The sequence below is a fragment of the Canis lupus genome, chromosome 37 (assembly GCF_011100685.1).
Source record: "Canis lupus familiaris isolate Mischka breed German Shepherd chromosome 37, alternate assembly UU_Cfam_GSD_1.0, whole genome shotgun sequence".
NCBI lineage: Eukaryota > Metazoa > Chordata > Mammalia > Carnivora > Canidae > Canis > Canis lupus.
The window spans coordinates 17,391,640-17,417,215 of record NC_049258.1 but is presented as its reverse complement, the minus strand read 5'-3'; the positions used below and the strand labels follow the sequence as shown (position 1 = coordinate 17,417,215).

Here is a 25,576-nt window from a genome sequence, read left to right as displayed (position 1 = left end):
GGGTACAGAATGGTTGCCTAGGAAACTGCTGCTAATTGCTGCTGCTGATGGAAGCTAGTCAACAAGGAAAGCACTGTGTGGTTGGAAGTACTCTGCTAAACAAGCACCCTCGACAAATTCATAAAAACAGGGAAAGAAAAAAGTTCCTTGCTTAATTTGGAGAGCAAATGGCTCCTCAGAAACTATTTCCTGTAATCAACTGGGGAAGAAGGAAATTAAAAGAGCAGGTTGTTGGTTTTTGGTTTGTTTGTTTCCTTGGCACCTTAGCATTAATTAAAGAGGCCGCATTGGCATCTCCTTTCCTAGTCAGACTCCAATTTGATCTCAGAGGTCACCCTTGCCAATGCAGCAGCTGTAGATCTTTGCCGACCCGCTTTTTCTTCCAAAGATTTCTTCTAAAGATTTACTGATTAAAACAAGAATAAATTTAGTTTATGGGAAGAAATGCATGTGAGGTCAGATTCGTTTATGGATATAAACACATTTAAGATAAGGAATCATGACTGCAAAAGTTCAGTTCTGACTGAACATATTTAAGAAAAAAACCTAGTTATTTCTTCTAGGAGAACCTGTTTGTTATAATAAATTGGTAAAAACCACCTTTTGTTCACTCCATCTATCTCACCTTTATGATACTATAACTTACATAAATCTTTGGAGGCCTTGTGACCTAGAAGCATATGGAACTTAGGAACTATGTGATGGGAAAAATCACTTTGTTCAAAACACACTGTAGAGTACATTCAATCAACACATAGAGAGACCAACATGACTTTTATGTAATTATAGTTTGCTTCAACCTCCAGTCCTACCATGTTTCTAAGAATGAATGTGCAAATAGCAGCATACAACATCAACCTTATGTGCTTTCTTCTTAGCAAGTCTCTCATGAACTATAAATGTTTTAAGTAAGCGATTCACCATCTTCTATAACTGCCTATTTTATTTTTGCCATTGTAGCTATTTAAAATATCATCCACAAATATTCTCTTTACACCAGCCCTAAAACCACTTGGCAGACTTTAAGTCACTAATAAATGTGTATGGTAATTATTTATAATTTTCAAATTATATATAAAATTAATATGAATATAATATATATTTATATAAAACTAAATATATATTTCATATATATGTATAAAAAAACAGAGAACCATATTCTAATAATCCTGTGGGGAAAGGTGTAAATAATTAATTACATTATGAAATTCTGAAAATTAAAATGCCATAGTGAAAATAAAATAAAAAATAAGAAAGATATAGTTTTGAGCTATCCCTCTATTATTCATTAATATTTTTGTTAAATAAAAGCTCAGCCACAACACAAGATAAGGGGAGACACATTCTCAGAAAAAATTCCAAACAAGTAAAATTGATAATAGTTAAAGACTCTTTTTTAGGACCTCCGAGTAGCAAATCAAGAGACTTTGCAAGATCAGTTTTTTAAAGGAAGACAGCAAGTATCAAGTCCAATGTTATATTTGTAATTTGGTCATATTATGATAGGAAAAAGCAAAGATTTTAATAGGATTTTTAATTTCCTCATGACAAAAATTATTCTAGAATAAAGACGACTTGTTTTGTATTCTGGATTGATTATTGCATCCCAAGGAAAATACTATTTAATGATTTTCTCTCCATCTGCAGATACAAAAAGTTTCATTATGTAAAATAAACAAGAACATGTAATAGTAACTTCAAAGTTATCTTCAGAAAAAAAAAACAAAGTTATCTTCAGAATATACAAATTCTACTTTAGAAAACACCCCTTAGAGATCTGTTGAAATAAAATTTTACATTGAGGATTTTTCTTCAGTGTTGTTTACTAAGTCAATCTATATCTCTTTTCTGTAGATTGATTTCATTGTTACCAAGTATACTTCTAGGAATATTTGCAAAGCCTGGGTGCCATCAATAGCATACTTGAAAGAGCCAAGGCATTCACTCTGTTTGAAGACACTGAATCTTTATGTCTGAGTGTAAATGACATCTAGAAAGCATAGAACTCTAACTGATTATGGTAATAGCTCTGGCTGTTCTATTGTGGGAGCCCAGCAAAAAGAGAAGGTAGATCAATTTTGATGGAGTGGCAGAGTGGAGAAATATTTAAGAATAGGATGCTATCTAGGGAGGTAGGCTGACATTGGGCAAGGCAACTGTGTTTTGCAATGGGGCTAAAGGTGGGATCCTGACCATAGGAGGTAACTTCAGGTGACTTTTGACAAAGGGAAGAAAATGAAGAAATGGGATGCAGGAAGCAAAGGAAAAGGTACTCAAAGCAAATTTTATTTACTTCATAATTTTGCTCATGGCAGTTCCCAGGTAGGCAGATGCCACTGTAACTACAAGCTATCCTATGTTTAAAAACATGCATTTGCCATCAAAGACACAATCCTATGTAAGGGATACATGGGGTTTCTTCATGATACGGTAAATCAGATTTCATAAATCTTCATTTCATTTTAGTAAAGACATGGCAATAAAAATCCAATTTCCTACAAAAACATATGAAAATGTAGACTATTTTCTTACTGACATATAAGAAAAATGTCTAAATCAGGACTTGTAGCTTTTTCTTTTTTCCAAAATGAAATTACAATTCTGTTATTTCATATATGGTTGCTCTGATAGTGAAGAGGTTGCCCAATTCCTTGTTCTCAGAATATGCCTGAAAATATTTCTGATTCATTCTTATTTCCTTTGAAAGTTTGTCGGTCCCTTTTTCTCAACTTTTAGAGGGATCCTCTACCCCTTAAAAATGTTTTATTTGAGCTTATATTGGGGTTTGTTTTGTTGAAGAAAAGTTTGCTATAAAAGGAAAAAGTCTCATGAGATCAGGGAGCTTTGTGATTTCTACTTTTTTTCTTGGATAATTCTGAAACGCAACATGAAGCAAAGAGGCATGAAGAACTTGGTCTGATAGCAACAAGGTGATCAAAAGCTATAGGAAGAGAAGTATGTAAAAATGCAATCACATTAATTAAAGCATCATACTTAAAATTTTATAGAATAAAATAAAAGAACCACCTCAACATTTTAATCAAATAGTATTTTCCAAAATATTTTCTAAAAAGCATACTTGGTAATTTTCATTTCTCTACAAACCTGGTGAAGAAAAGCACTTTGTACTTTTTTTTTTGAAATTTTTTAAATTTTTATTTATTTATGATAGTCACACAGAGAGAGAGAGAGAGAGGCAGAGACCTAGGCAGAGGGAGAAGCAGGCTCCATGCACCGGGAGCCCGACGTGGGATTCGATCCCGGGTCTCCAGGATAGCGACCTGGGCCAAAGGCAGGCGCTAAACCGCTGCGCCACCCAGGGATCCCGCACTTTGTACTTATACAGTTTTTTCACATCCAATTGTATCAGAGAACATAAAGGAGTTGAAATTCACCATTATTTGGGGACCCAGGAGACTCAAGCATTTGTAATTAGAATTGAAGAAATGCTCATCTAAAAAAAATGAACTTTAAAAAGTTAGACATAATTTGGGAAGTTTATACTCCTTTACATAAAAAAATAAATAAATTCAACCTCATCTGGTGATTCTGGTCCTAAGACATTAAATTATCAGCAAGGGTATCTTCAATTTACTCTTCCTTACGATGAAATCCAACTAGAAAGGAAATCTGTGTCACCAAAACATCCAAGTTCTTGGGCATTCAGTATTTTCAGTGTCGCATTCAGATCATATGTGCAAGTTCAATGTGGTCTAATGGGCATTTTCAAGCACCATCAACTTCGTAGGCAGATATTTCATGAGGATAGAGATCATTGTTATCCCAAATGAATGAACTCCTCTTCCTAAAATGTGAATTTTGAAAGTAGCATCTGGACTTGCTTCAAACTCAGTTCTTTGTTTCTTTTCTGACTGAAAGAGAGACTTCTAAGAATTGGGTGGGAACTGACCTGGGGGAATATTTTACATGCTTTGGTGTCTAGGTCAAATTAGTGCTTTCTTTTTTTCGGAGAAAAAACAGTTTTCCCTATGTTAGCATTTTCATTCTGGTAAAGCTCGGACAAAAGCAGGTCTATTCCAATCTTTACAATGCTTTAGTCATAAATCTCTACTTTTCAAGCTGATGAGAAAAAAACAACAACAACCACCAGTAGATAGTTTTTCAAGAAAGAGAAATGTGCATGGGCTTTAGGATAAAGGATAATGATGTACAAAATGTCGCAAGGAGAAAGTGTCTAAAAATTTCATTTTTTAAAATTGCTCATAAAATTAATAGTAAATGATGTGATGATGATTTTCCCTTATAAAGAAGAAAAAAGTCCTTTAATTACTGAAATACTTCATGATTAGAATCAGAACATGTAAATGGGAGCATCTTTCATTTTAATACACCAAAAAAAAATGGGTTACTAAAAGCTTTTATCACTTTTTAAAATAATGAAACTAGAGAAGTATATCTAATTGAAATCAAAATATTTTTCCAAAATTGAGCAAATAATTATCCCTATTACTCAGTAAAGAAACGTTCATTAGCTAAGAACTTATCATTTGCAAATCATTTTACAGACTCAAAGATGAAATAGAGAAAAAAAGGGCATTGGTGATATTTCATTCAGGTTGACCTTCAAAAATAGGATACATCTCTCTCTAAGACCATACTGGTATATTCCTTTAAAGAAGGATAATTATATCTATGACTTAGAACATCCATTTGCTTTAAGAATCAGATTGCCCCCCCCCCCAAAAGAATCAGATTGCCCGTTTGTCAGAATTGAAATTTATATGAGCTCCTGACCTAGAACAGTGAGGCAATCCTTAACTTACACCCAGAGGATCAACAGAGGCGTGAATTTTAAAGTTCTGTTTGCAGGATATTTCAGTGCCATTTCAACTGGAGCCAATTGTTACACTGGGCTCAATTTTGCAGGAATGAGCATGAGAAATTATTCACTATCCATGTGTTACCTAGCTGTTAGATTATAGATATCTCTTAGAAAGGTCATTTACTCCATTTCCATATTCTTTCCAGTTCATTAATTTTTATCATCAAGAAAATATTTCTAATCAGGTGTCATATTGCTATCTTAAGTCAAAGGTATATTTTCTTTACACCAAACCTTCAGCCCATTTTCAGACCATGTCATCTTCCACCGTATCCTTCCCATGGTATTTTCAGAGTTCCTACTTAATTCCTTTCTGTTCAAGTCAATAGTTCTATAGTCCTCATTTTGATTCTAACCTTCTCTCTTAGGTTCTTCATTTGCTTCTTTATATCCAGTATTCCTGCCAACACCATCATTCCCACAAGTGCATTGCTCATACTGTGGTATAATTTTGGTAGCCCCATTTTGCTTATGAGATTTCTAATCTTAAAACCTAAGATGGATATGAACTCTCTCTCTTCTTTATATCAATTTAAAAAAAATGTATTAGCACTTACTATAGAAAACAATCACTGCATTATATACCAAAAGGAACATGAAGATGAAATGTTTTGAGCTCTTACCTCAAAAAACCAATAACTTAGTGCTGCAGATTAAAACAAGTAACAAATAAGCTCAGTAGAATGATCCATATGATTAGAGCTATTAGTAAGAGATGAACATGTTACACAGAGGTGTTCAGAAGAGGAAAAAATTCCTCGGAGAGAATAAAATCGTGGATCTTTGACCGTGGACCCTGAAAACCTCTCCTGTATGTTATGTACCCTTTCAAAATGTTTTCCCATTCCTGTTTCAATGCAGCACATGAATGAAGCCATAGATTGGGGAAATTGAACTTGTTCTGCAAAAGGTAAGATTGTTAGTTCATTCAGAGGAATTGACCATTCATGCTGGGGTCTCTTATGGGCGAAACAGAGGTGCTCATATCCCAGCATTGTCTCCATCTGTCTTGCCAAATACAAAATTTGGACCGAAAATCTTGAGTCTAATTTCCAGGCTGCTGAGACTTAGTCATCACTATTAAAGATGATTTTTCTCTGAATTTTGATTCCTCTATTACTCATTTTGCCTAATGTTGTCTTAAGTTTCGAGGACTACTGAAATAAGTTGTAAAAAACAGACATTTTATTCTCATTTCTGTGTTCTAATAACCACCTAGCACTTGCATATTCGTTAAAAGTCCCAATGAGAGCCTGGGACATATGTGTTCCTCTTTCTTTGCTCATCAGTTTGGCTGGGTTTCGAATTGTACTTTCTATGTGCGTTGCTGAATAGTGATTCATTCTGTGAGCTGAACCACTCCGTGAGAGGGCAGCTAGTGGCTCAGTGTCCTTTTTCCCCTCAGGACTCATGATGCCAAGTCAGATCATGCTTTCACTACCAGATCCGCAAGGCAAACACCAGTTGTTCTGTTCATCTGCTCCTGAGATGAATTTCCAGACTCCCCTGACAGTCAAAGCACGTGCTTTATGTAATGTGCTAAGGAGCAGTGAAGTGTGAGGGAATGAAAGGAAGAGAAGGCTTGGTACACTGAAGCAGAAAGAGTCGGTTCATCACAGTAACTTGCGGAGGGAGGAGGGGGGAGTGACTATCTTGAGGTACTCTGCAGTCTACTAACCTCTTAGGAGCAGCAACATCAAAACCAGAGCCAGCCCTTGAGGTGGTATTTGGCATACAGTGGCAGATATTTTTCTTAGGTACATACAAGCAATAGAATCAATTTATATATATGTTATTCATTTCAAAAAATACATTGTCCATCAATGATTAATATGTGGTAGAGCAATTTATTTGTTGCAAATTACTATTAAAGTTGTTCTTTTATCTTTTTTTCCCCCTTTTTTTGTGAGGAGAGAATTCTTAGAAATATAATAGGAGGGATGTCTGAGTGGCTCAGTGGTTGAGCGTCAGGGCATGGTCCCAGGGTCCTGGGAGTCCCACATCTGGCCCCCTGAGAGCAGCTTGGTTCTCCCTTTGCTTATGTCTCTACCTCTCTCTCTTTCTGTGTCTCTCATGAATAAATAAATAAAGAAAATCTTTTTTTAAAAAAAGAAATATAATAAGAGACAGATAAAGGGCGTGCAGGGGCACCTGGGTGGCTCAGTGGTTGAGCATCTGCCTTTGGTTCAGGCATGATCCTGGGGTTCCGGGATTGAGTCTCACATCAGGCTCCCCACAGGTAGCGTCCTTCTCCCTCTGCCTAGTCTCTGCCTCTCTCTGTGTGTCTCTCATGAATAAATAAATAAAATCTTTAAAAAAAAGGGCATGCATAATCCTCAGCAAAACAAAGGCTTAGCTTATCCAAAACTGAATCCATGAAGACTTGCTGATATGACTGATTATTTTCATCTGCTCACTGCAAATAAAAAAGATTTTATGAAACATTAGAATTCTTCCTTAAGTGGAAATTTTAAAAACCTCAAAAAATGGGAATACCTTAATAAGAAAAAAAAAAAGTGATGACAAAACGCAACAGCAAATTATAGAGGAGAACATTTGATAAAGTCTTGGAAGATACAGGATTAGGAGGGAGGGTCAAGTAAGAAAATACAATGATAATTAAATTATATTTACATTTAAAAACAAGCTGGACAGAATAATTTTACAAGTAGGTCTAAATTGTTCTTAGCTCGAATCTGTCACACTGATTAAGATTCAAATTCAACAAAATAATTTTTCAAAGTGTCAGTGGGCCAAAGAGAATGATAAAACACTTTTTTAAAAAGTGCTTATGACTGTGGTTCTGACATTTAGTGTAAAACAAAATGGTAAAGAAACAAGACTGATTTCCACTAAGTGCATGGGAGGAATTTTCTGGAAGAATATACAAGGGAGTAAATGTGTATGCAAATCAATTTTAGTTTTTAAATATCATATTACATTGTGTTAGATAGAGCCTTGCTCTTCACAACTGGAAGTGTTTGTAGGCAATTAAAATTCCAAGGAACAAAAACATGTTTTAATTTGTTGAGTCACTGGGTTTAATTAAAAGAAGTCTAGAGAAACCAAGTTTTCCTTATATTTTGATTCAGAATTATTGGCTGAAGACAAATCTCATCCTACTTTAAGACTTTTGCTGAGGAGCAAAGATAGATGTGAAGTAGATTTTTATAGGGAGAACTAGCTTATATATATAACTGCATATTTAAGTAAACAACATTATCTGGTGCCTGTGTTTTCCTCCACTTTGTAAAAACACTTTAAGCTCTAGCTAGTAATACCTACTATATATAAGCTCCTATCTTACCAAGAGTAAGACATGCAGGCCTTTACTATAATGTCCATGTCAGTTAGCTCTCCATCAGGTACAGATCCTTCTATTTACCAACAAGACAAGCCACATATTATAATGAAGCTAATACCCCAAATCTGCTTCAAATGCTATAGAGATCACACAGGACAAAGCAAACATGACAAATACAAACCTTGTGAATTGCCTTTTTTAAAAAAAAAAATCAATCCTTATCTTCCTTACTCTTTCTAACCCCAGATGCCTAACTCTTCAAAGGAAAACACTGACAAGATCCCCATTTTCTGTACTCATCCATCGGCGCCGCCAGGCCCAGAAGCTTCGCAGTGAGGCCCTGCGCTTTTCTGCAGATCCACCCTTGAATGCTAAATAACTCTGCTCCGCATGCTCCTCTCTCTGCGGAGCTCCGGGAAATGGCAGCTCCAGCAAAGAGTGGTTGCCATGGTAACAAGGGAAGGAAAATCTGCAACCTCTTGTATTGTTAGGCCAGCGTGTTTATTTGCCTTGCGGGGTGGTGCAGATGGCTTTAGTGTTTCACAGGAGAAATGGTTCTGTACGTTTTTGGCTCTGTGTACATTAATATAATATCATATACAATATGCCATATTTTAAATGGCATGATGACTCTTACTAGTAAATCTCAAATCTGGGAATGGAGGTGGGAAGAATGAGAGAGGTAAGAAAAGGCAAGTTTGAATTTTCTAAGATTGGAAAGGGAAACAGAGAGAGGCTTAAAGGTATATTCAGCTTTTTGCACATGAATGATGACAAACTTTCCTCCGTCATATATTTTTAAGCCTAAACATAAAATCCTGGCAACACTCAACTTATGTATTTGAGTGCGTTCATCACTTGGCTGCCTGAGTTGTGGGGATGCTAAAGTGCAGGTCAAGGCTTCCAAAGGCACAGCTCCCCTGGTAAGCTCTGGAAGAGCAACGGTGTATCACCTAGAAGAGCTTTTACAGATCTCACTGCTTCAGGAGGGAGTAGACCTGAATAGGATCCCCGGACTGTTGGGAAAACAAAACACCCTTGGGGAACTGGGTGGGGTGGGGGAACTGAGGAAATGTTCTTTAATCTTCATATTTACTCCAAGAGACAGCTGATGTTGCCTTTGGATGATCACAAAGGCACTTTCTACTCTGACTGTGTTTGCTGCTCATGTTGAAAGCATTGTACCTTAGATAGCCCAAATCATGGAAGCATGATTTTAAATACTTCCATGTTGTGGCATCTATACACTTCTGAGAACCACCTCTTTCCTGCTTCACTAATACTAAAAACCAAGACTAAAGTTACAGTTTTCTGTCCTTCGTAGAGGTCCATGGATGTGACTGTCCTGCAATAGAAGAGGACTATAATTGATAACTGTGACAGCTGCCCGTGCTGTTCTGAACCTGGCAGTGTGGGGTAGCGGGCATTGCACTGGTCTATGCAGTGGGTGACCTGCAGTCCGGCTGTAGTCATCTGATCTCAGATGAGTGACTATACCTGTAAAGAGGAGGACTGTGAAAGGTGGTCTTATGTACTGGTTTCTTCCAGTTATCTTGATATGAATGCCAATATGAGTTTGGGCCCCACCCTCAGATGAGAAACTTAAGGATGGGGTTCCTAATTTCCACTCAGAGTCGGAACTGTAGGGGCACCAGATGTGGTACCCTTGCTTTCTTCAATAACAATAAGGTGGAAGAGAGAGGAAAAGTTCATCACAAGCCTTTTATGATTCATGCTTTGGAAGATAATTTAAAAATGACTGTTTTAAAATGAACAGAAAGCAGAAAGAGACTCAAATACAGAGAACTGAGAGTAGCCAGAGGGAATGGGGCACAGAGGGAAGGGGCAAAATGGGGGAAGGGGAGAAGGAGGTTCAGGCTTCCAGTTATGGAATGAATAAGTCACAGGAATAAAAGGTGCAGCATAGAGAACATAGTCAGTGGCACAATAATAGTGTTGCAGGTGACAGATGGGAACTACACTTGCGCAGAGCAGCATTTAGTACAGAGAGGTTGACTCACTATGTTGTACAACCAAAACGAAAGTAATGTTGTGTATCAACTATACTTTAATAAGAAAAACTGATGTTTTTACTCTTATTATAATAACAGCTTTCCAAACAGACTAGATTCTCAGTGGTCTCTCATTTCTTTTTTTGTGCTTTTGTGGCATGGCTTCTATAAAGGTTACTTTAGTGAATATATAAGAAAAATTCTTAAAGTATCAAAAGTTATGCCTCAATAGGTGAGCAAATAATTCTATCTACTTTTCTATGGATTAGCTTTCAACTGTAAAGAAAGAGACAAAATCTAGAAGAGTAATCCATAAAGAAATGTAATTTAAAATATTATCGCCTTCTAGAATTCCCTTCTACCCTTTCCCTCAGTCTCAGCACATAGGATCAAAGAAAAGCTGACTATGGGCTTGCCTACGTAAAAAAATTCAAAATTATTATAGCCAAGAAATGAAGGTAAACATTGAAAAGCATAGGTGAGAGAAAACGAGGTAAGATCTTTGGTTGACGTAAGCCCACCTGATGAAGAAAGGAGGGGCGAGAGATGCAGTAATTGTGTAACGTTTATTACACGATCCTGCTTTTAGAGATGAATAAAAATAAACCACCTTGGGGATAAATTCGTTTCTAACAATGAAGAGAAGAAAGATCCTTGGATTCAACCAGTAGTGGCCTGAACATCACAGCATATAGCTGAAGACCTGATGTTACTGAAATGTGTCATGTTAAAAGGGCCCTGAGAAGTATCTTTTATAAGGGAAAAATGCAATGTACTGACAGATCATATGGGAATGATAAAAAGGGAGGCTATAGTTCCTCTGGTTCTCTTTATTTTTTTTTTAAAGATTTATTTATTTATTTTTATTTATGATAGACACTCAGAGAGAGAGAAAGAGGCAGAGACACATGAGGAGGGAGAAGCAGGCTCCATGCCGGGAGCCCGACGTGGGACTCGAACCCGGGACTCCAGGATCGCGCCCCGGGCCAAAGGCAGGCGCCAAACCGCTGAGCCACCCAGGGATCCCTCTCTGGTTCTCTTTAAAATAATCACCTCGAAATACAATGCCAGCTCATGTGAGTGATCCTTACCATCAGAGGACAGTATTTTTAAAGACCATATTTGAGATTGAAGAACACGTCTTTCTACTGGGAAGGATTTTTGTTTGTGAAACAATTATGTGTAATTAATAATTTTATAATTTTATTAGGCTAAATAATTTTAAGCTTAATAATTTTATTAAGCTAAAGTAGAGAGAAATCTAATTACACATGATCACTAGAACATCCTCTGTAGGTATGAGGAGACAATATTGTACGTTTTTCCTTTCTCACAGCTTTCCACATTTTATGGACTTAATACATAGCCTGTTATTTCTGGACAGAGGTTAATTTAAAAATCACACCCTGTTAGGATTGCACACCACCTTTACTCTGGTAACCCACAGCTGGCTGTTGAAAACTTTTGTTGTCAACTGTGAGCATACATATGGAACTTTCGGAGTCTATATGGTAACATAAGGTTTATGTGATATATACTGAGTTGAATTATTATTATTCAACTGAGTTGAATTCAAAATTAAATCAAAATTAACTCATTTATGGTCCTGAACCTATAAATGAAAAGAAACAGCTGTTAATCTCCTTTTAATTTATATTAGTTCCTCAATGAAACTGGTGAAGACACACTGATGTGGCAAAGAGATTTTTCTGAGGCTCTTATACACTTAATTAAGACCACTAAAAAATGAAATAGTGATATTAGCTCTTCACTGCTTGATTGAACATGAACAGTGACTTTTTTCTTTAGTGTATTATCAGCCTCTATCATCATCTGTGAGGTTCAACTGGTAAGATAAGACTTTTCACCATTAATTTGAAAGGGACTTTCTTTTTTCTTTTACGTTCATTCATGTACTCATTCATTCACTCACTCAACATACGTTAATTGAGCACTTGAAGTATAACCTCAGGTGTTGCAGGATACAATGATGAGAAAAATCTTGGTCTATCACAATCTCTCTTGCCTTCCCCACAAGCATCTTGCTCCATCATGTCCTCTCTCCTCATGCCTCAGTTCCCTCAAAATCTTCCTAGTTAGTTCTCCTGACACACAAGTCCCACCTGTTCAAGCTGTATTGTACTCAGCTGTAGAAAAATATTCCTTGAACAAGAGTGCCCTGCTGTCCATATTGACACACCCATAACAATCATGGTAATTAGAAGATATTATTTTTTGATTCATTGACTTTCTACACTATTTGCTCTTATTTGATCCTCATTGTGACCATGAAAGGCAAAAATAACATTTTTATCTCACTTGTATCCACAGTTTCCTATTAATGGGGCATATGTGCCTAGGGAGAACTACCTAGCTTCTGAAATGCTTGAATTAGATTGCACACTCACTCTCTTCCCTTGTTCCATGTGAATTTCCGTAGGGTGCTTGCTTCTTATCACAGCAACTGCCAAAAACCTGACTTCACAAAGATAAATCTTAAAAAAGGAATGTAGTGTGATTGAATGTGGAAACTGTGAGCTATCTTGACGTCATGCGGTGTTTAACAGATGTTGAATATCACTGTGTTTCCCTTTGAGCTATTAAAATAATCTGCCACACCCCTGCGAGTCTGCTGTGACTTCTCACGATGCTTCTGTGCGCTACTTGGGAATTGGTCCTAAGCAGAAACAATCCCTCTTCAACTTTTGCCTTCAAATTTGGCACAGGACACATTATGTTCTACATTTTTTTGTGTGCACAGGACTCATGTCTGCACACAGAGCAGATAAGTCATCTGCTCTGTGACATTCAGAGACCATTCCTTGCACGAGCCCTGGCACAGAAGCTAACACACCCTGTGTAAAGAAAATGCTCGACAGTAGTTTATCAAATGAGGGGATTAAAAAAAATACCCTATGTCCTTACGTAATTTCTCCTCAGTTATCTGAAATATCTTTAATCTTACCCTATGAAAATTGAAATGTATTTTTTGGACAAAGTATACAGTTGAGAAGTGTTGCTGAGAGATGGAATGCAGAAAACCAGTGTCTGAATAAGCAAGGGAGGACTTTGAAAGGGGGTATTGCCTTTCTTATTACTTGTAGTTTGGCTATTTTGGGAACAGCATGCCTACAAGTTACTGTATTCAAATACATTAAATTCTGTTTGCAGAAAAAAAAAGGAAAATAATGGTGAAGAATATAGTGCAGGCAAGCATTTCTCTATACTGTTAATGGTATATAATGACTATGCCATCAATGATGATATTATCAATGATAGAATAAAGAGGACTATTGGTAGAAATTATACTTTGAAAGGAAGTACTTAAGAGTAAATCAAATTATGTTTTTCTTCAAGCATCTATAATATTAGTTTCTACAAAGCTCTCTGAGGAAGTATGGAATGGTTCCCGTGTGTGTGTTCGTTTCCTTTCCTTCTTTCTCTTTCTTTTTTTTAAGATTTTGTTTTAAGTTACCGCTACACCCACCATGGGGCTTGAACTTGCAAACCTAAGATCAAGAGTTGTATGCTCTACCAACTGAGCCAGACAGATGCCCCAATCTCTCCTTATTTTTTGAAAGGCTGGGAGATAAACTCTAAATTTCTTTCTGCCCCCAAAAGTAAATATCCTTCTATTCAGTCATTCAGATTGAAGTCCATTATCATTCAAGAGAATTAATAAGTAACTAGCTGTGAAATTTCCTTTCAGTGAGTTAAAATGCTGAGTTACTAGCAAAACACCCATACACTGAGCCATTTGTCTATTAAAATTAAAGAGATGAGATTAAGAATACAACTAATTTGGGGGAAATGTTGGGCTAGTTCCTAAGATTTTTCTCTCCTTTTGGTGTCTATTTCCCCTGACTGACTGAAATTTCAGTCCTAGCAGTAGTGAACGAGGATCATCGCAGTAAATTAATTCACTTTCAGATGAAACAGACTTCAAAGCACAAAGCCAGCACTGGGGACAGAGGAGTCCTTCGTTACCTGCTGTTTCTCTGTCAGCAGAGGTCAGCTCTCCGTTGATTCCATTCTCTTTGGTATCTGAATAGGTGCTCTGTGACCCATGTTCTCCAAAGGCGCCCTCTTCGTCCTCCCTGTATGGGAATCCATTGGCGCTTCTGACAAGTCCTTCCCCTGCCCCGCCTTGATCCTTAATCTCAGGCGGATGTGGGTGTGCAGATGCTTCTGTTAGTTGAGTTGAGGTCCAGTGAGGCGCCTTTGCTTCGTCTTTCCGATCATCTGCCATTCTTCAATGCCCTGTGACCTCTCCTGGGATTGGAATCAGAAAAATAGTAGCCATCACTTTGGGAAAATCTGATCTGTTATTACTATTACTAAGATAGGGAAAACCCAAGCAAACTCAATGGTTAGCTTGGTCAAAAACATGCTTAATAGTCCACTATTGATATCAAGCAAATAGTTGTTGTTACTACCTTGATTTTTAACAGATCTTTCCTGGCCTATCTACTCCTTTAATAAACGATCACCATTAATTTTCATATGTATGTTTTAAATTACTGTTTGGCATTTAAAGAGATATCTAATTTTCACTGACATATGATATTGACTGTACAGTAGAGTCAAAGAATCCTTCTGGATAGGGGAAACCCACAGTATGAGGAAATTGGATAGAGAAAGGTAAGAAAAGAAATTAATTAATTAATATTAATTAATTAATTAATTCCTATATTGAAATGTGTCTGATGTTTTTTCATGATTAGTTTTGGCTTATGTGTTTTGGGGAGGAAGACTGTCAGTGCTAAAATGATCAAATAAGCTTAAGAAATGCTAAGTTAGAGGAGCAAGTATAACTTGAGTTTTCTGAGAGCTTCTGATAGGCTACTGGACTTTGGAATCTCAGAGAGGGGCAATGATGTCCAAAGCATTCCAACCAAGTGGCCATAGGAAACTTTTTCTGATACTATGTTTATTGTAATGTCCAAAAGGATTTGGGAAATGCTTAGGTTTTCATTTTAGCCACTGTTTAACACTGAGAGTCCTAGCCACAGATATTCAAAGTAATTAATTAAAACAATATAAAGCACTCAAACTCCCAGCTAAAATTGGCAGTCCCGGCCCCCCACCCCGCCCTCCCCGGGGCTCTCTGGAAAAGATTTGTCAGTGACAAAAAATCCTCACTTTGAACCTAAAAAAAAACAACGCCTGATTGGGGAAAGAGTACCACTTGGCAATCATCCATTTAAAATATTAAGATACCTTGTTTTCAAAATACCAGGCATCTAAAACATAAACTCCTTAATGGTCAATAGAGAGTTTTGGATTCTTCCTTTTTAATTAATCAGTAAAGCTCATTTTGGGAAAAGAAAGAGCTGGCTGGCCATGCTACTTTAATTAATATCAGAGGCACCAATACAGTGGATTAATTATCTAAAATGCATCATCTGATTTCCTGATAAGAATATTCAGATCATATACTTTAAAATGCTTGCAGATTAATCAGACATCACTTTCTAATTTGTTGGGTATCAGAAATGTACATAGTCTAACCATCAATTAAGTGACAATCATTTGAGGAGATCTTAAGCTATAATTAGCATTGCTGACAAAAGTACTTTGACAGAAAATATGATTTGGAAAGATTTTCATCTCTACTGAAAAGCTCCTGGAATCAAAGTGACACTCTTTTGGGCACCCTCCCTTATAATCATAGCATGGTATTATGAAAACACCCCCCACTCATGGTAAACTTCATATCAATATTTTGGGATCATAGATTATCACCATGCTTCACAGTGGCATTACAATATAGGTAAGAGTGATCACAGCTCCCTTTAATCTCTTCTTCCTCATGTACAATATCGTTTTTACCTGAATCCCCCTGAAAGCTGTGAATGTAGTTTTAAAGAAGAAAGATGCAATAAACTCCAATCCCCCTTCCTATAAAAGGAAACTTGTGAGGTATCAGGAATTGCAACATTCCATTCCTACCGTGTAATGAGAAAGACTCTCCTCTTTCCATGTTGTAAAAGATCACAGATCCTAACAGCTGAACAGTTGGGGGTATCTACCACACAATCATCTGGTTTGATTATTAAACTGAAAAGCTACCTGAATTCTTCCCTCTATCTCCTTTCACAAAGTCTAGTTTGATAATGTGGGCAAGGAAATTACTAAGTTTAAAAGAAATGTACTAAGTCCAAGACCTTGATTCCCAATTTATAAAAATTTACAATGGGAATCTTACCTGGTAGGGCTAACCACAATTCCAGTATTAATGGGAATACAGCTACGTGTAATATGGATTTTTTAAAAAAGAGATCCGATAGGTCCAAATTTCTCTCTATATCAGAATGAGATATTTCACCTGACTTTATCATGTCATTGCTATTATACTGCATATTGCAGGGCCCCAATATTCATCTCAATTAAGGACATACTTAGAAAGAAAGCTGAGAGAAGATCTTATGCCACCATAAATGTCAGTCATGGACTTGAGTGGTAAGCTTCAATTTTTACTATACTTTTTTTTTTTTTAAAGATTTTTATTCATTTTATCTTAGAGAAAGAGTGTGTGTGTGTGTGTGAGCAGTGGGGAGAACCAGGGGCAGGGAGGGGAAGAAAGAATCTCAAGTAGACTCCACACTGAGCACAGAGCTGATTTGGGACTTTATCTCACAACCCCGAGATCACCACCCTAGCCAAAACCAAGAGTCTGACACCTGACTGAGCCACCCAGATGCCCTCTACTCTTTTTTATTTAACAATTTCTTCTTGATAATTGAAAGTCCCCTAAGAACAGACACTTCTTTCATCAAAGTCCAGTTTTTAAAATTCCAGCTCTTAAAATTCTCAATCTAATTCTCCCTGGGAAAAGCACACAAGCTTTCATCTCAGCTATTGAGCCACTGATCACTGATATACTCTAATTCACTTCTTTGATGACTAATTATAAAAAAAGTGTAAGATTCATTAGTATTTGGCAATCTGTCATTAACTTTTGATTCTAAGGGTATGATGTAAAAATGATATGATTTGGTATTGATTAGATTTCTAACCTTTTGAAGTCAATATATATCAGCTTATATTAAAACCAGAATGAAAACAGTCTTTCTACAGCTTGAATTCCAAGTTAAAATAGTATATGGATTAATTCCTTGTCTATTTATATAAAATTTTTCAATGTTGTTTTTAGGTAGATTTGATGCATAGACTCTTAATGCTGCTGAGTAAAAGAACTACTTTTACCCATATTGAGTAGAAGATGTTAGTACCATCAATCAGGAGCCTTATAAGTAGTCAAATCTCTTGGATAATTTTAGTTAAGAAATCACAAGAAAGAGAAAAGATATACAAAGTAACAGAGCGGAAGGAACAATAACAACAACAAAAAGGAACAGAAAAAATTTTAATTAATTAAATTAACTACCTTCACATAAAACATTCTGTATGGCAAAACAGTTCAGTTTGGGATACATATATTTAAATTTTTAATTAGTTAATAAATAGAAAAATTTATATCTAATATGATAGTTAAGATAGGTTCTTGGGGATACACTTTGTAACTTATGAATGGCTGTATCAGTTGGCACCACTATTATTTATCAGATTTCTAGAATATTGATGGCAATATCAATAATTAGGCTTCTCCTATATTGAGATTCTATTGTATTTAAATACATCTGCTTCTCAAACCAGGCCGAAGACTGTAATGCTCTTTAAAGAAAATTAAGTATTATCATCTAGCACACAGCAGCTCTCATGTCATCCCTCATGTATGTAAAGTGAATGAAAATCAAAATAGACTTAAATTTCTTCCATGCAAAACATTTATAAGACTTTAATTAATATACTAGATCTTTCTGATAGGTTATAGGTTAACAAACTCTCATGACAAGAATTATTTCTTAGAAAAACTAACATTACTTAGTTTAAAAAAAATTTTTTTTCTCTTTTATCTGTCCTCCCTGGAATACTCTTTAAATGGCTACTCGAGCAAATATTGCTAATAAGTGAATGGTAAGTTTAAAGTGACATGTGAGAGGCTCAGTCAGTTATGTGTCTGTCTTCAGCTCAGGTCATGATCTCAGGGTCCTAGGATCCAGCCCCAAGTCAGGTTCTCTGCTTAGCAGGGAATCTGCTTCTCCCTCTCCCTCTGCTCTTACGTATCTCGCTCATGCTCTCACTTTCTCTCAAATAAACAAACAAAATCTTGAAAACAATAAAGTGACAAGTGACTTATTACATTGGAGGTGGCCAAAAAAACACACTTTTGTTCGTTCTCCCTAATGTTTTAATATGTGCACATTAAAACTTAATGCATTTAGGGACGCCTGGGTGATTCAGTGGCTGAGCGTCTGCCTTTGGCTCAGGTCGTGATCCCGAGGTCCTGGGATTGAGTCCTGCATCGGGCTACCCACAGGGAGCCTGCTTCTCCCTCTGCCTATGTCTCTGCCTCTCTCTGTGTGTCTCTCATGAATAAATTAAATCTTAAAAAAATAAAAACAAACAAACAAAAAACAATGCATTTACAGACTGATTTATTATTATTATTTTTAAGATTTTAGTTATTTATTCATGAGAGACACAGAGACCCAGGACCGCAGGATCATGCCCTGAGCCAAAGGCAGATGCTTAACCACTAAGCCACCCAGGGGTCCCTACAGACTAGTTTAAAAGCCGAAGCATTTTCATCCAGACCTCCATCTATCATTGGATTACCTGAATATTGTACATGCAAAAAAATAGTTTGGTAAAACTCTGATAGTTCCTATACTTTCTGTTCTTTAAAGCAAGAAGCACATAGATATTTTTATTTAAGTATACCAAACAAAAGATTATGAGCTCATACACCTTGAGGGCTTGTAGGTAGAAGAAAGTAAGATACAACTGTCACATTTTCTCCACTATTTCATGGGAAGAAATTAAAAGTAAGAGAAACACCTAGAAGAAAATGTCCCTGACAGCTCTATTGTCTTCCTGAGCCACCCATGAATATCTTTTCTCAGGGCTAAAGATGCAAAGCAGAGACACACTGTACTAAAAAAAAAGAAACCATTTTCTAATTTTCTACCTTAGTTGGAGTATTTCTCTTTCAGAGTCTGAAAAGGGTCAAACAAAAATAAGATGCATCCAAGTAACATGATTGTAATATAGAAACCTGCCAAAAATGCCACTTAGTCTTCAGATGGGTTTCAAATATTTGTTGAATGGTGAATAAATTAATCATCAATCCCCTACCTCAAGATAAGCACATGGAAAAATGTCCTGTCAGCCCTATGGCTGTTTGGCCAACACTAGCTCACTTGGTGAGAAGAGAATGGTTTTGAACCTAAAATTTTCAGGCATGGTAAATTTGGACTCAGGTCTCACTCCAGATGCTCCCTGGTGGTCTAATGGTTAGGATTTGATATTCTCTCAAGTTCTAACTCCACTGTAGAGCATGTAAAAAATGACACATGAATAAGCAGACTTGAGTGAGACCTCATAGACATACCACAGACCATGTGACAGGCTGGCTTAGAAATATCTTGAAGATATATTTTATCCCATTTCAGAAAAGGTACTAAAATCATGAAACTGACACAGTCTTTGGCAATCATCCATTCCAATGTACCTTAAAGTATTTTCAGCCAATTACTTCCGATATCAATCTAATAAATTAGAATTTCTGGGAAAAAAATTTCTGGGTATGGGGCTTGGAAATTGGTTTAACTAGTTCAACAAGTAATTCAATTGCAACCAAAAGCATAAGATACCTAGGAATAAACCTAACCAAAGAGGTACAGGATCTATACCCTAAAACTACAGAACACTTCTGAAAGAAATTGAGGAAGACACAAAGAGATGGAAAAATATTCCATGCTCATGGATTGGAAGAATTAATATTGTGAAAATGTCAATGTTACCCAGGGCAATTTACACGTTTAATGCAATCCCTATCAAAATACCATGGACTTTCTTCAGGGAGTTGGAACAAATTATCTTAAGATTTGTGTGGAATCAGAAAAGACTCTGAATAGCCAGGGGGATATTAAAAAAGAAAACCATAGCTGGGGGCATCACAATGCCAGATTTCAGGTTGTACTGCAAAGCTGTGGTCATCAAGACAGTGTGGTACTGGCACAAAAACAGACACATAGATCAATGGAACAGAATAGAGAATCCAGAAGTGGACCCTGAACTTTATGGTCAACTAATATTCGACAAAGGAGGAAAGACTATCCACTGGAAAAAAAGACAGTCTCTTCAAAAATGGTGCTGGGAAAATTGGACATCCACATGCAGAAGAAAGAAACTAGATCATTCTCTTACACCAGACACAAAAATAAACTCAAAATGGATGAAAGATCTTAATGTGAGACAAGAATCCATCAGCATCCTAGAGGAGAACACAGGCAACACCCTTTTTGAACTCGGCCACAGTAACTTCTTGCAAGATACATCCATGCAGGCAAGAGAAACAAAAGCAAAAATGAACTATTGGGACTTCATCAAGATAAGAAGCTTTTGCACAGCAAAGGATACAGTCAACAAAACTAAAAGACAACCTACAGAATGGGAGAAGATATTTGCAAATGACGTATCAGATAAAGGGCTAGTTTCCAAGATCTATAAAGAACTTATTAAACTCAACAGCAAAGAAACAAACAATCCAATAATGAAATGGGCAAAAGACATGAACAGAAATTTCACCAAAGAAGACATAGACACGGTCAACAAGCACATGAGAAAATGCTCCGCATCACTGGCCATCAGGGAAATACAAATCAAAACCACAATGAGATCCCACCTCACACCAGTGAGAATGGGGAAAATTAACAAGACAGGAAACAACAAATGTTGGAGAGGATGTAGAGAAAAGGGAACCCTCTTACACTGTTGGTGGGAATGTGAACTGGTGCAGCCACTCTGGAAAACTGTGTGGAGGCTCCTCAAAGAGTTAAAAAGAGATCTGCCCTACGACCCAGCAATTGCACTGCTGGGGATTTACCCCAAAGATTCAGATGCAGTGAAACACCAGGACACCTACACCCCGATGTTTATAGCAGCAATGTCCACAATAGCCAAACTGTGAAAGGAGCCTTGGTGTCCATTGAAAGATGAATGGATAAAGAAGCTGTGGTCTATGTATACAATGGAATATTCCTCAGCCATTAGAAACAACATATACCCACCATTTGCTTCGATGCGGATGGAACTGGAGGGTATGTGAAGGAAGTCAATGGGAGAAGGACAAACATTATATGGTCTCATTCATTTGGGGAATATAAAAAATAGTGAAAGGGAATAAAGGGGAAAGGAGAAAAAATGAGTGGGAAATATCAGAAAGGGAGACAGAACATGAGAGACTCCTAACTCTGGGAAACGAACAAGGGGTGGTAGAAAAGGAGGTGGGCGGGGGATGGGGGTGACTGGGTGATGGGCACTGAGGGGGGCACTTGATGGGATGAGCACTGGGTCTTATGCTATATGTTGGCAAACTGAACACCAATAAAAAATAAATAAAAAATATCTAGATAACTTAGATGCATGCTGAAAATGTCATTTAGTAGAACTTTTTCTCTCAGGATTCCCATATAACCACAAAACTCACTGTTTTTCTTTGGATTACAATATTAAAAAGATCACAAAGCACAGAAATAGTCACTGATTATAGTTATTACTAGGCAACATTAAATACTCTCAAAAATTGGCAAAAGGAGAAACAATGAAAACTTGGAAAATCTAAAGGAAAAATACACTGTGTGCCAGATAGGCATGTCTCCATTTTTATAATGCTCTTGGCACAGACAGTTCTAGAATGTTTTCTATGATATGTTTTGCCCTGTTATCATGTAATGTACCAATTCAATAAAAACACTGGGATTGTAATTTTGTACTGTTACATACCCAAGAATGAACAAAAGAATAAAACAACCAGTTATATAATACAATTAATGAATACTGTTTCCGTTTTCCATGTAGGCTCAATCATGCTTTATACGATTACTATCCATACAAGTATAGCAAAACAGAAACTTTTGTTTTGGCCTCTAATGGTATTAGGAATTTATGTAGAATCCACATCTTTGTTTATAAATGCTGAGTTCAAAGCTTAAATAGTTGTTGATGAACTGACTATAACCTTCTAATTCCTTCTCTTTGTCTTCCATGCAAAACTCAGGAAAAAGTTCTGGCTGACATGAAAAGTTATGAGTTGGGAATCCAGATATTTGTTTCCTGTCTTCTCTGTTCTTTTCAGGCCAACTATAAAATACCTGTAAGGATGATTCATTCCTCATTACGCACTATGACTAATAAACAGTCTGTATGAAGAGAGTTGACAGCTGCATAATTATTTCTTGTGATATTGAACAGAGTACAAAACTCAGTGTTAGGTTACTGGTGGAATTATATAAAATAATAGAAATAAAGCATAATCCCACGCAAGCTGGAAGTGTTCAATAAACTCTACCTATTATGTGTTACTTATGCCTTTTATTTGAACATTTTTAGCAGTAGGATCCTGCGTGTGGTTTGGTTTGTTCCATATTGAAAAACTGAGGCCACAGAGAGTAAATTATTTGATCAAGTTAGACACTGCTAGGGAAATCTAGAATGAGATGCCAGATTCACTAATATCCTTATCATTGTTTGCTTTTTCACCAAAAATAATGAGACTTGTAGAATAGATTGGAAGTAGAAAGTCCAATCCGGATAACGCTTATTTTATAAGTCTGTTCCATTGATAACAACAATCTACCATACTGAACTGAGTAAGAGACTGTGTGTGACCATGGTGTACAACCTCTATTTCATAGCTCTACAGTATTTCTGATGCCCCCCTTCACAGTATATAAGAGGGACTAAGACATACCTTATATACATATCAGAAGTAAATACTACTTAAAATGTTCTAAAGATTGGCCTCTACTGATGATATTTAGCTAAGGACCAGCTCTTAGGTACTGAAGTATGATGGAATAAATAATAGATTTCCAACTAGAAAATTAGGGTTGAATCCTGGCTCTCCCATTTAACTAGATTTGTATACTTTAGACATGGCACTAAACCCAAGTATTAGTTTCATAAGCATGAAACAAACTACAAACCACTGACCAAATACATTTTGACTCTTACATCAATATTTTAATTTTCTGCACAGGAGAAATTCAATCATAATAATTGCATTGAAGTTATCTTTAAATAAACATAAATTGAAGGATCAGGGAAATTTTAATTTGGATTTTAGACACTTAATGATCTTGTTCTAATTTTTTTCCAGTTTGAAATCTGATTTTAGACATGTCAGACTTTGTCCAGTGTCACATAACAAAACAATGTAAATACAAATCTATTTTAGATGCCAATTCCATGGGTACAAACATTTCCAAGGAAGAACTAGGTCTAAGTATTTACTTGCACCACCACTAAGCGAAGATCCTTTAGTTCTGGACACCTAAGATCCACATGATAGGGAAGACACTGACTGAGTGTTCAAGTGGCTACAATCTAAAAACAATAACTAGTCCTTGAAGAAAAGATGCTTCAAAGATTTCTTTTAAGGAGGTAGGAACAAAATACGACTTTGTAAACTTGAAGGTGGTACTATAGATTACAAAATAAAATACTAGAATTGAAAACAAAAACCAACCAAACAAAAGCCAAAAAAGCTGGAGAAGAAAATGGTTGTCATTAAAAGAAAATAGATGAAAGATGAAGAATTGGAAGTGAAGTATATATAGAAGGATATATGCAAAAAATAATGACTTTATGGATTTCCACGAAAGGAATCTGCTTTTAGCTATTTAAGACAGAGGAAGGGTGAAGACCTAGGGAATTATAAACAAGATATCACTTATGCTGCTTCCTACTACTTGATCTACTCAGTTCCATTATTTTTTGTTGAACAATTCTCCTTCCACAAATGCAAGCCATTTGATGCTGCCTCTAACATATTTAAATTAAAATCTTATTCCAGACACAGTAAGTATATGGATTTACCATATAATGTCATACTATTTGTCATCTGTATTTCTTTGAAACTAATGCACTCCTTGAGAGTGGATGTATTTAAGCAAAGCCAAAAGTTCCGGGATCCCTGGGTGGCGCAGCGGTTTGGCGCCTGCCTTTGGCCTAGGGCGCGATCCTGGAGACCCAGGATCGAATCCCACATCGGGCTCCCAGTGCATGGAGCCTGCTTCTCCCTCTGCCTGTGTCTCTGCCTCTCTCTCTCTCTGTGACTATCATAAAATAAATAAAATTAAAAAAAAAAAAAGCCAAAAGTTCCTTAGAGACAGTGTCTTTAGGAAAATAGCATGCTAGTGTGGACTGTGCTGGTATGACTGGGTTTCAAACAAGACGCTGGAGTCTATGCTCAAAAATTTCACTAATTGGGATCCCTGGGTGGCGCAGCGGTTTAGCGCCTGCCTTTGGCCCAGGGCGCGATCCTGGAGACCCGGGATCGGATCCCACGTCGGGCTCCCGATGCATGGGGCCTGCTTCTCCCTCTGCCTCTCTCTCTCTCTCTCTCTCTCTGTGTGACTATCATAAATAAATAAAAATTAAAAAAAAAATTTTCACTAATTAAAAGAAAACCAAACCTTCTTTTAACAAACTGCCTTATAAAGTTTCTCTATTTTATGTATCATCTACCTAGTTACATCCATCTATTTATTGCAAGAAGGGGAATGATAAAAATATTATGTTTTATACCATTTTGAAAGAAATTTACCTTATTTTCTTGATTTCCACTTATGGTCCATTCAGCTAATACCTCTGAAGAGCTCTTTTTCACTCAACTATATGGTGTTAGAGAATATTTTACTTGATTTTTAATGAGCAATGTAAGATGAAATTACTATTATTATTATTATTATTATTATTATTATGGCTTTTTTTTGAGATGTTACAACAGGTTACAGAGACACATTAGTCTGTTCAGGTCTGCATTCATCTGATCAGATATTCAAACAAGAAAATGAAGAATGTTGAAAAAAAGCCAGAGCTCACATGACTGAAGAACTAGATTTTTCCTTGAGAGGCACTATTTAATAAACTACTTTAATGAGTATAATATATTGAGCCTTCATCCAATTTTCAGATCCTTATCAATCATCACTTTTTAAGAGATTTTTATTTATTTACTTGACAGAGAGAGAGAGAGCGAGCGCATAAGCACACGCGAGGGGAAGCAGAGAGAGTAGCAGACTCCCCCTGAGGAGGGAGCCCAATTGTGGGGCTCCATGTGGGGCTTGATTCCAGGACCCTGGGATCATGACTTAAGCAGAAGGCAGACACTAACTGACTGAGCCACCCAGGTGCCCCCAGGCATCAATTGTTTTACTATGTTTTCAAGTATCCTGTTCAACATTTATTGAATGCCAGCTTTATACCAGGAATTCTGTTAGGCATTCAGAATACAACTATGATTAACATATGGATGCTGACCACAAACAGTTCATACTATATTGA

General features: G+C 36.6%; 1 protein-coding gene across 16 annotated transcripts in view; it reads right to left on the bottom strand.

Moving 5' to 3' along the window:
* Positions 1-25,576, bottom strand: part of MAP2 (microtubule associated protein 2) — a 291,178-nt gene that overhangs the window by 62,527 nt on the left and 203,075 nt on the right. For 15 of the 16 annotated variants that reach the window (XM_038585596.1, XM_038585598.1, XM_038585604.1 and 12 more), the window contains one exon: positions 14,147-14,431. In XM_038585596.1, the coding sequence (XP_038441524.1) occupies positions 14,147-14,408 (262 nt within the window). In that variant the 5' untranslated portion in view covers positions 14,409-14,431. Of the gene's footprint in view, positions 1-8,328; positions 8,528-14,146; positions 14,432-25,576 lie in introns of those variants that run through there. The other variant, XM_038585602.1, reaches the window with a different exon arrangement.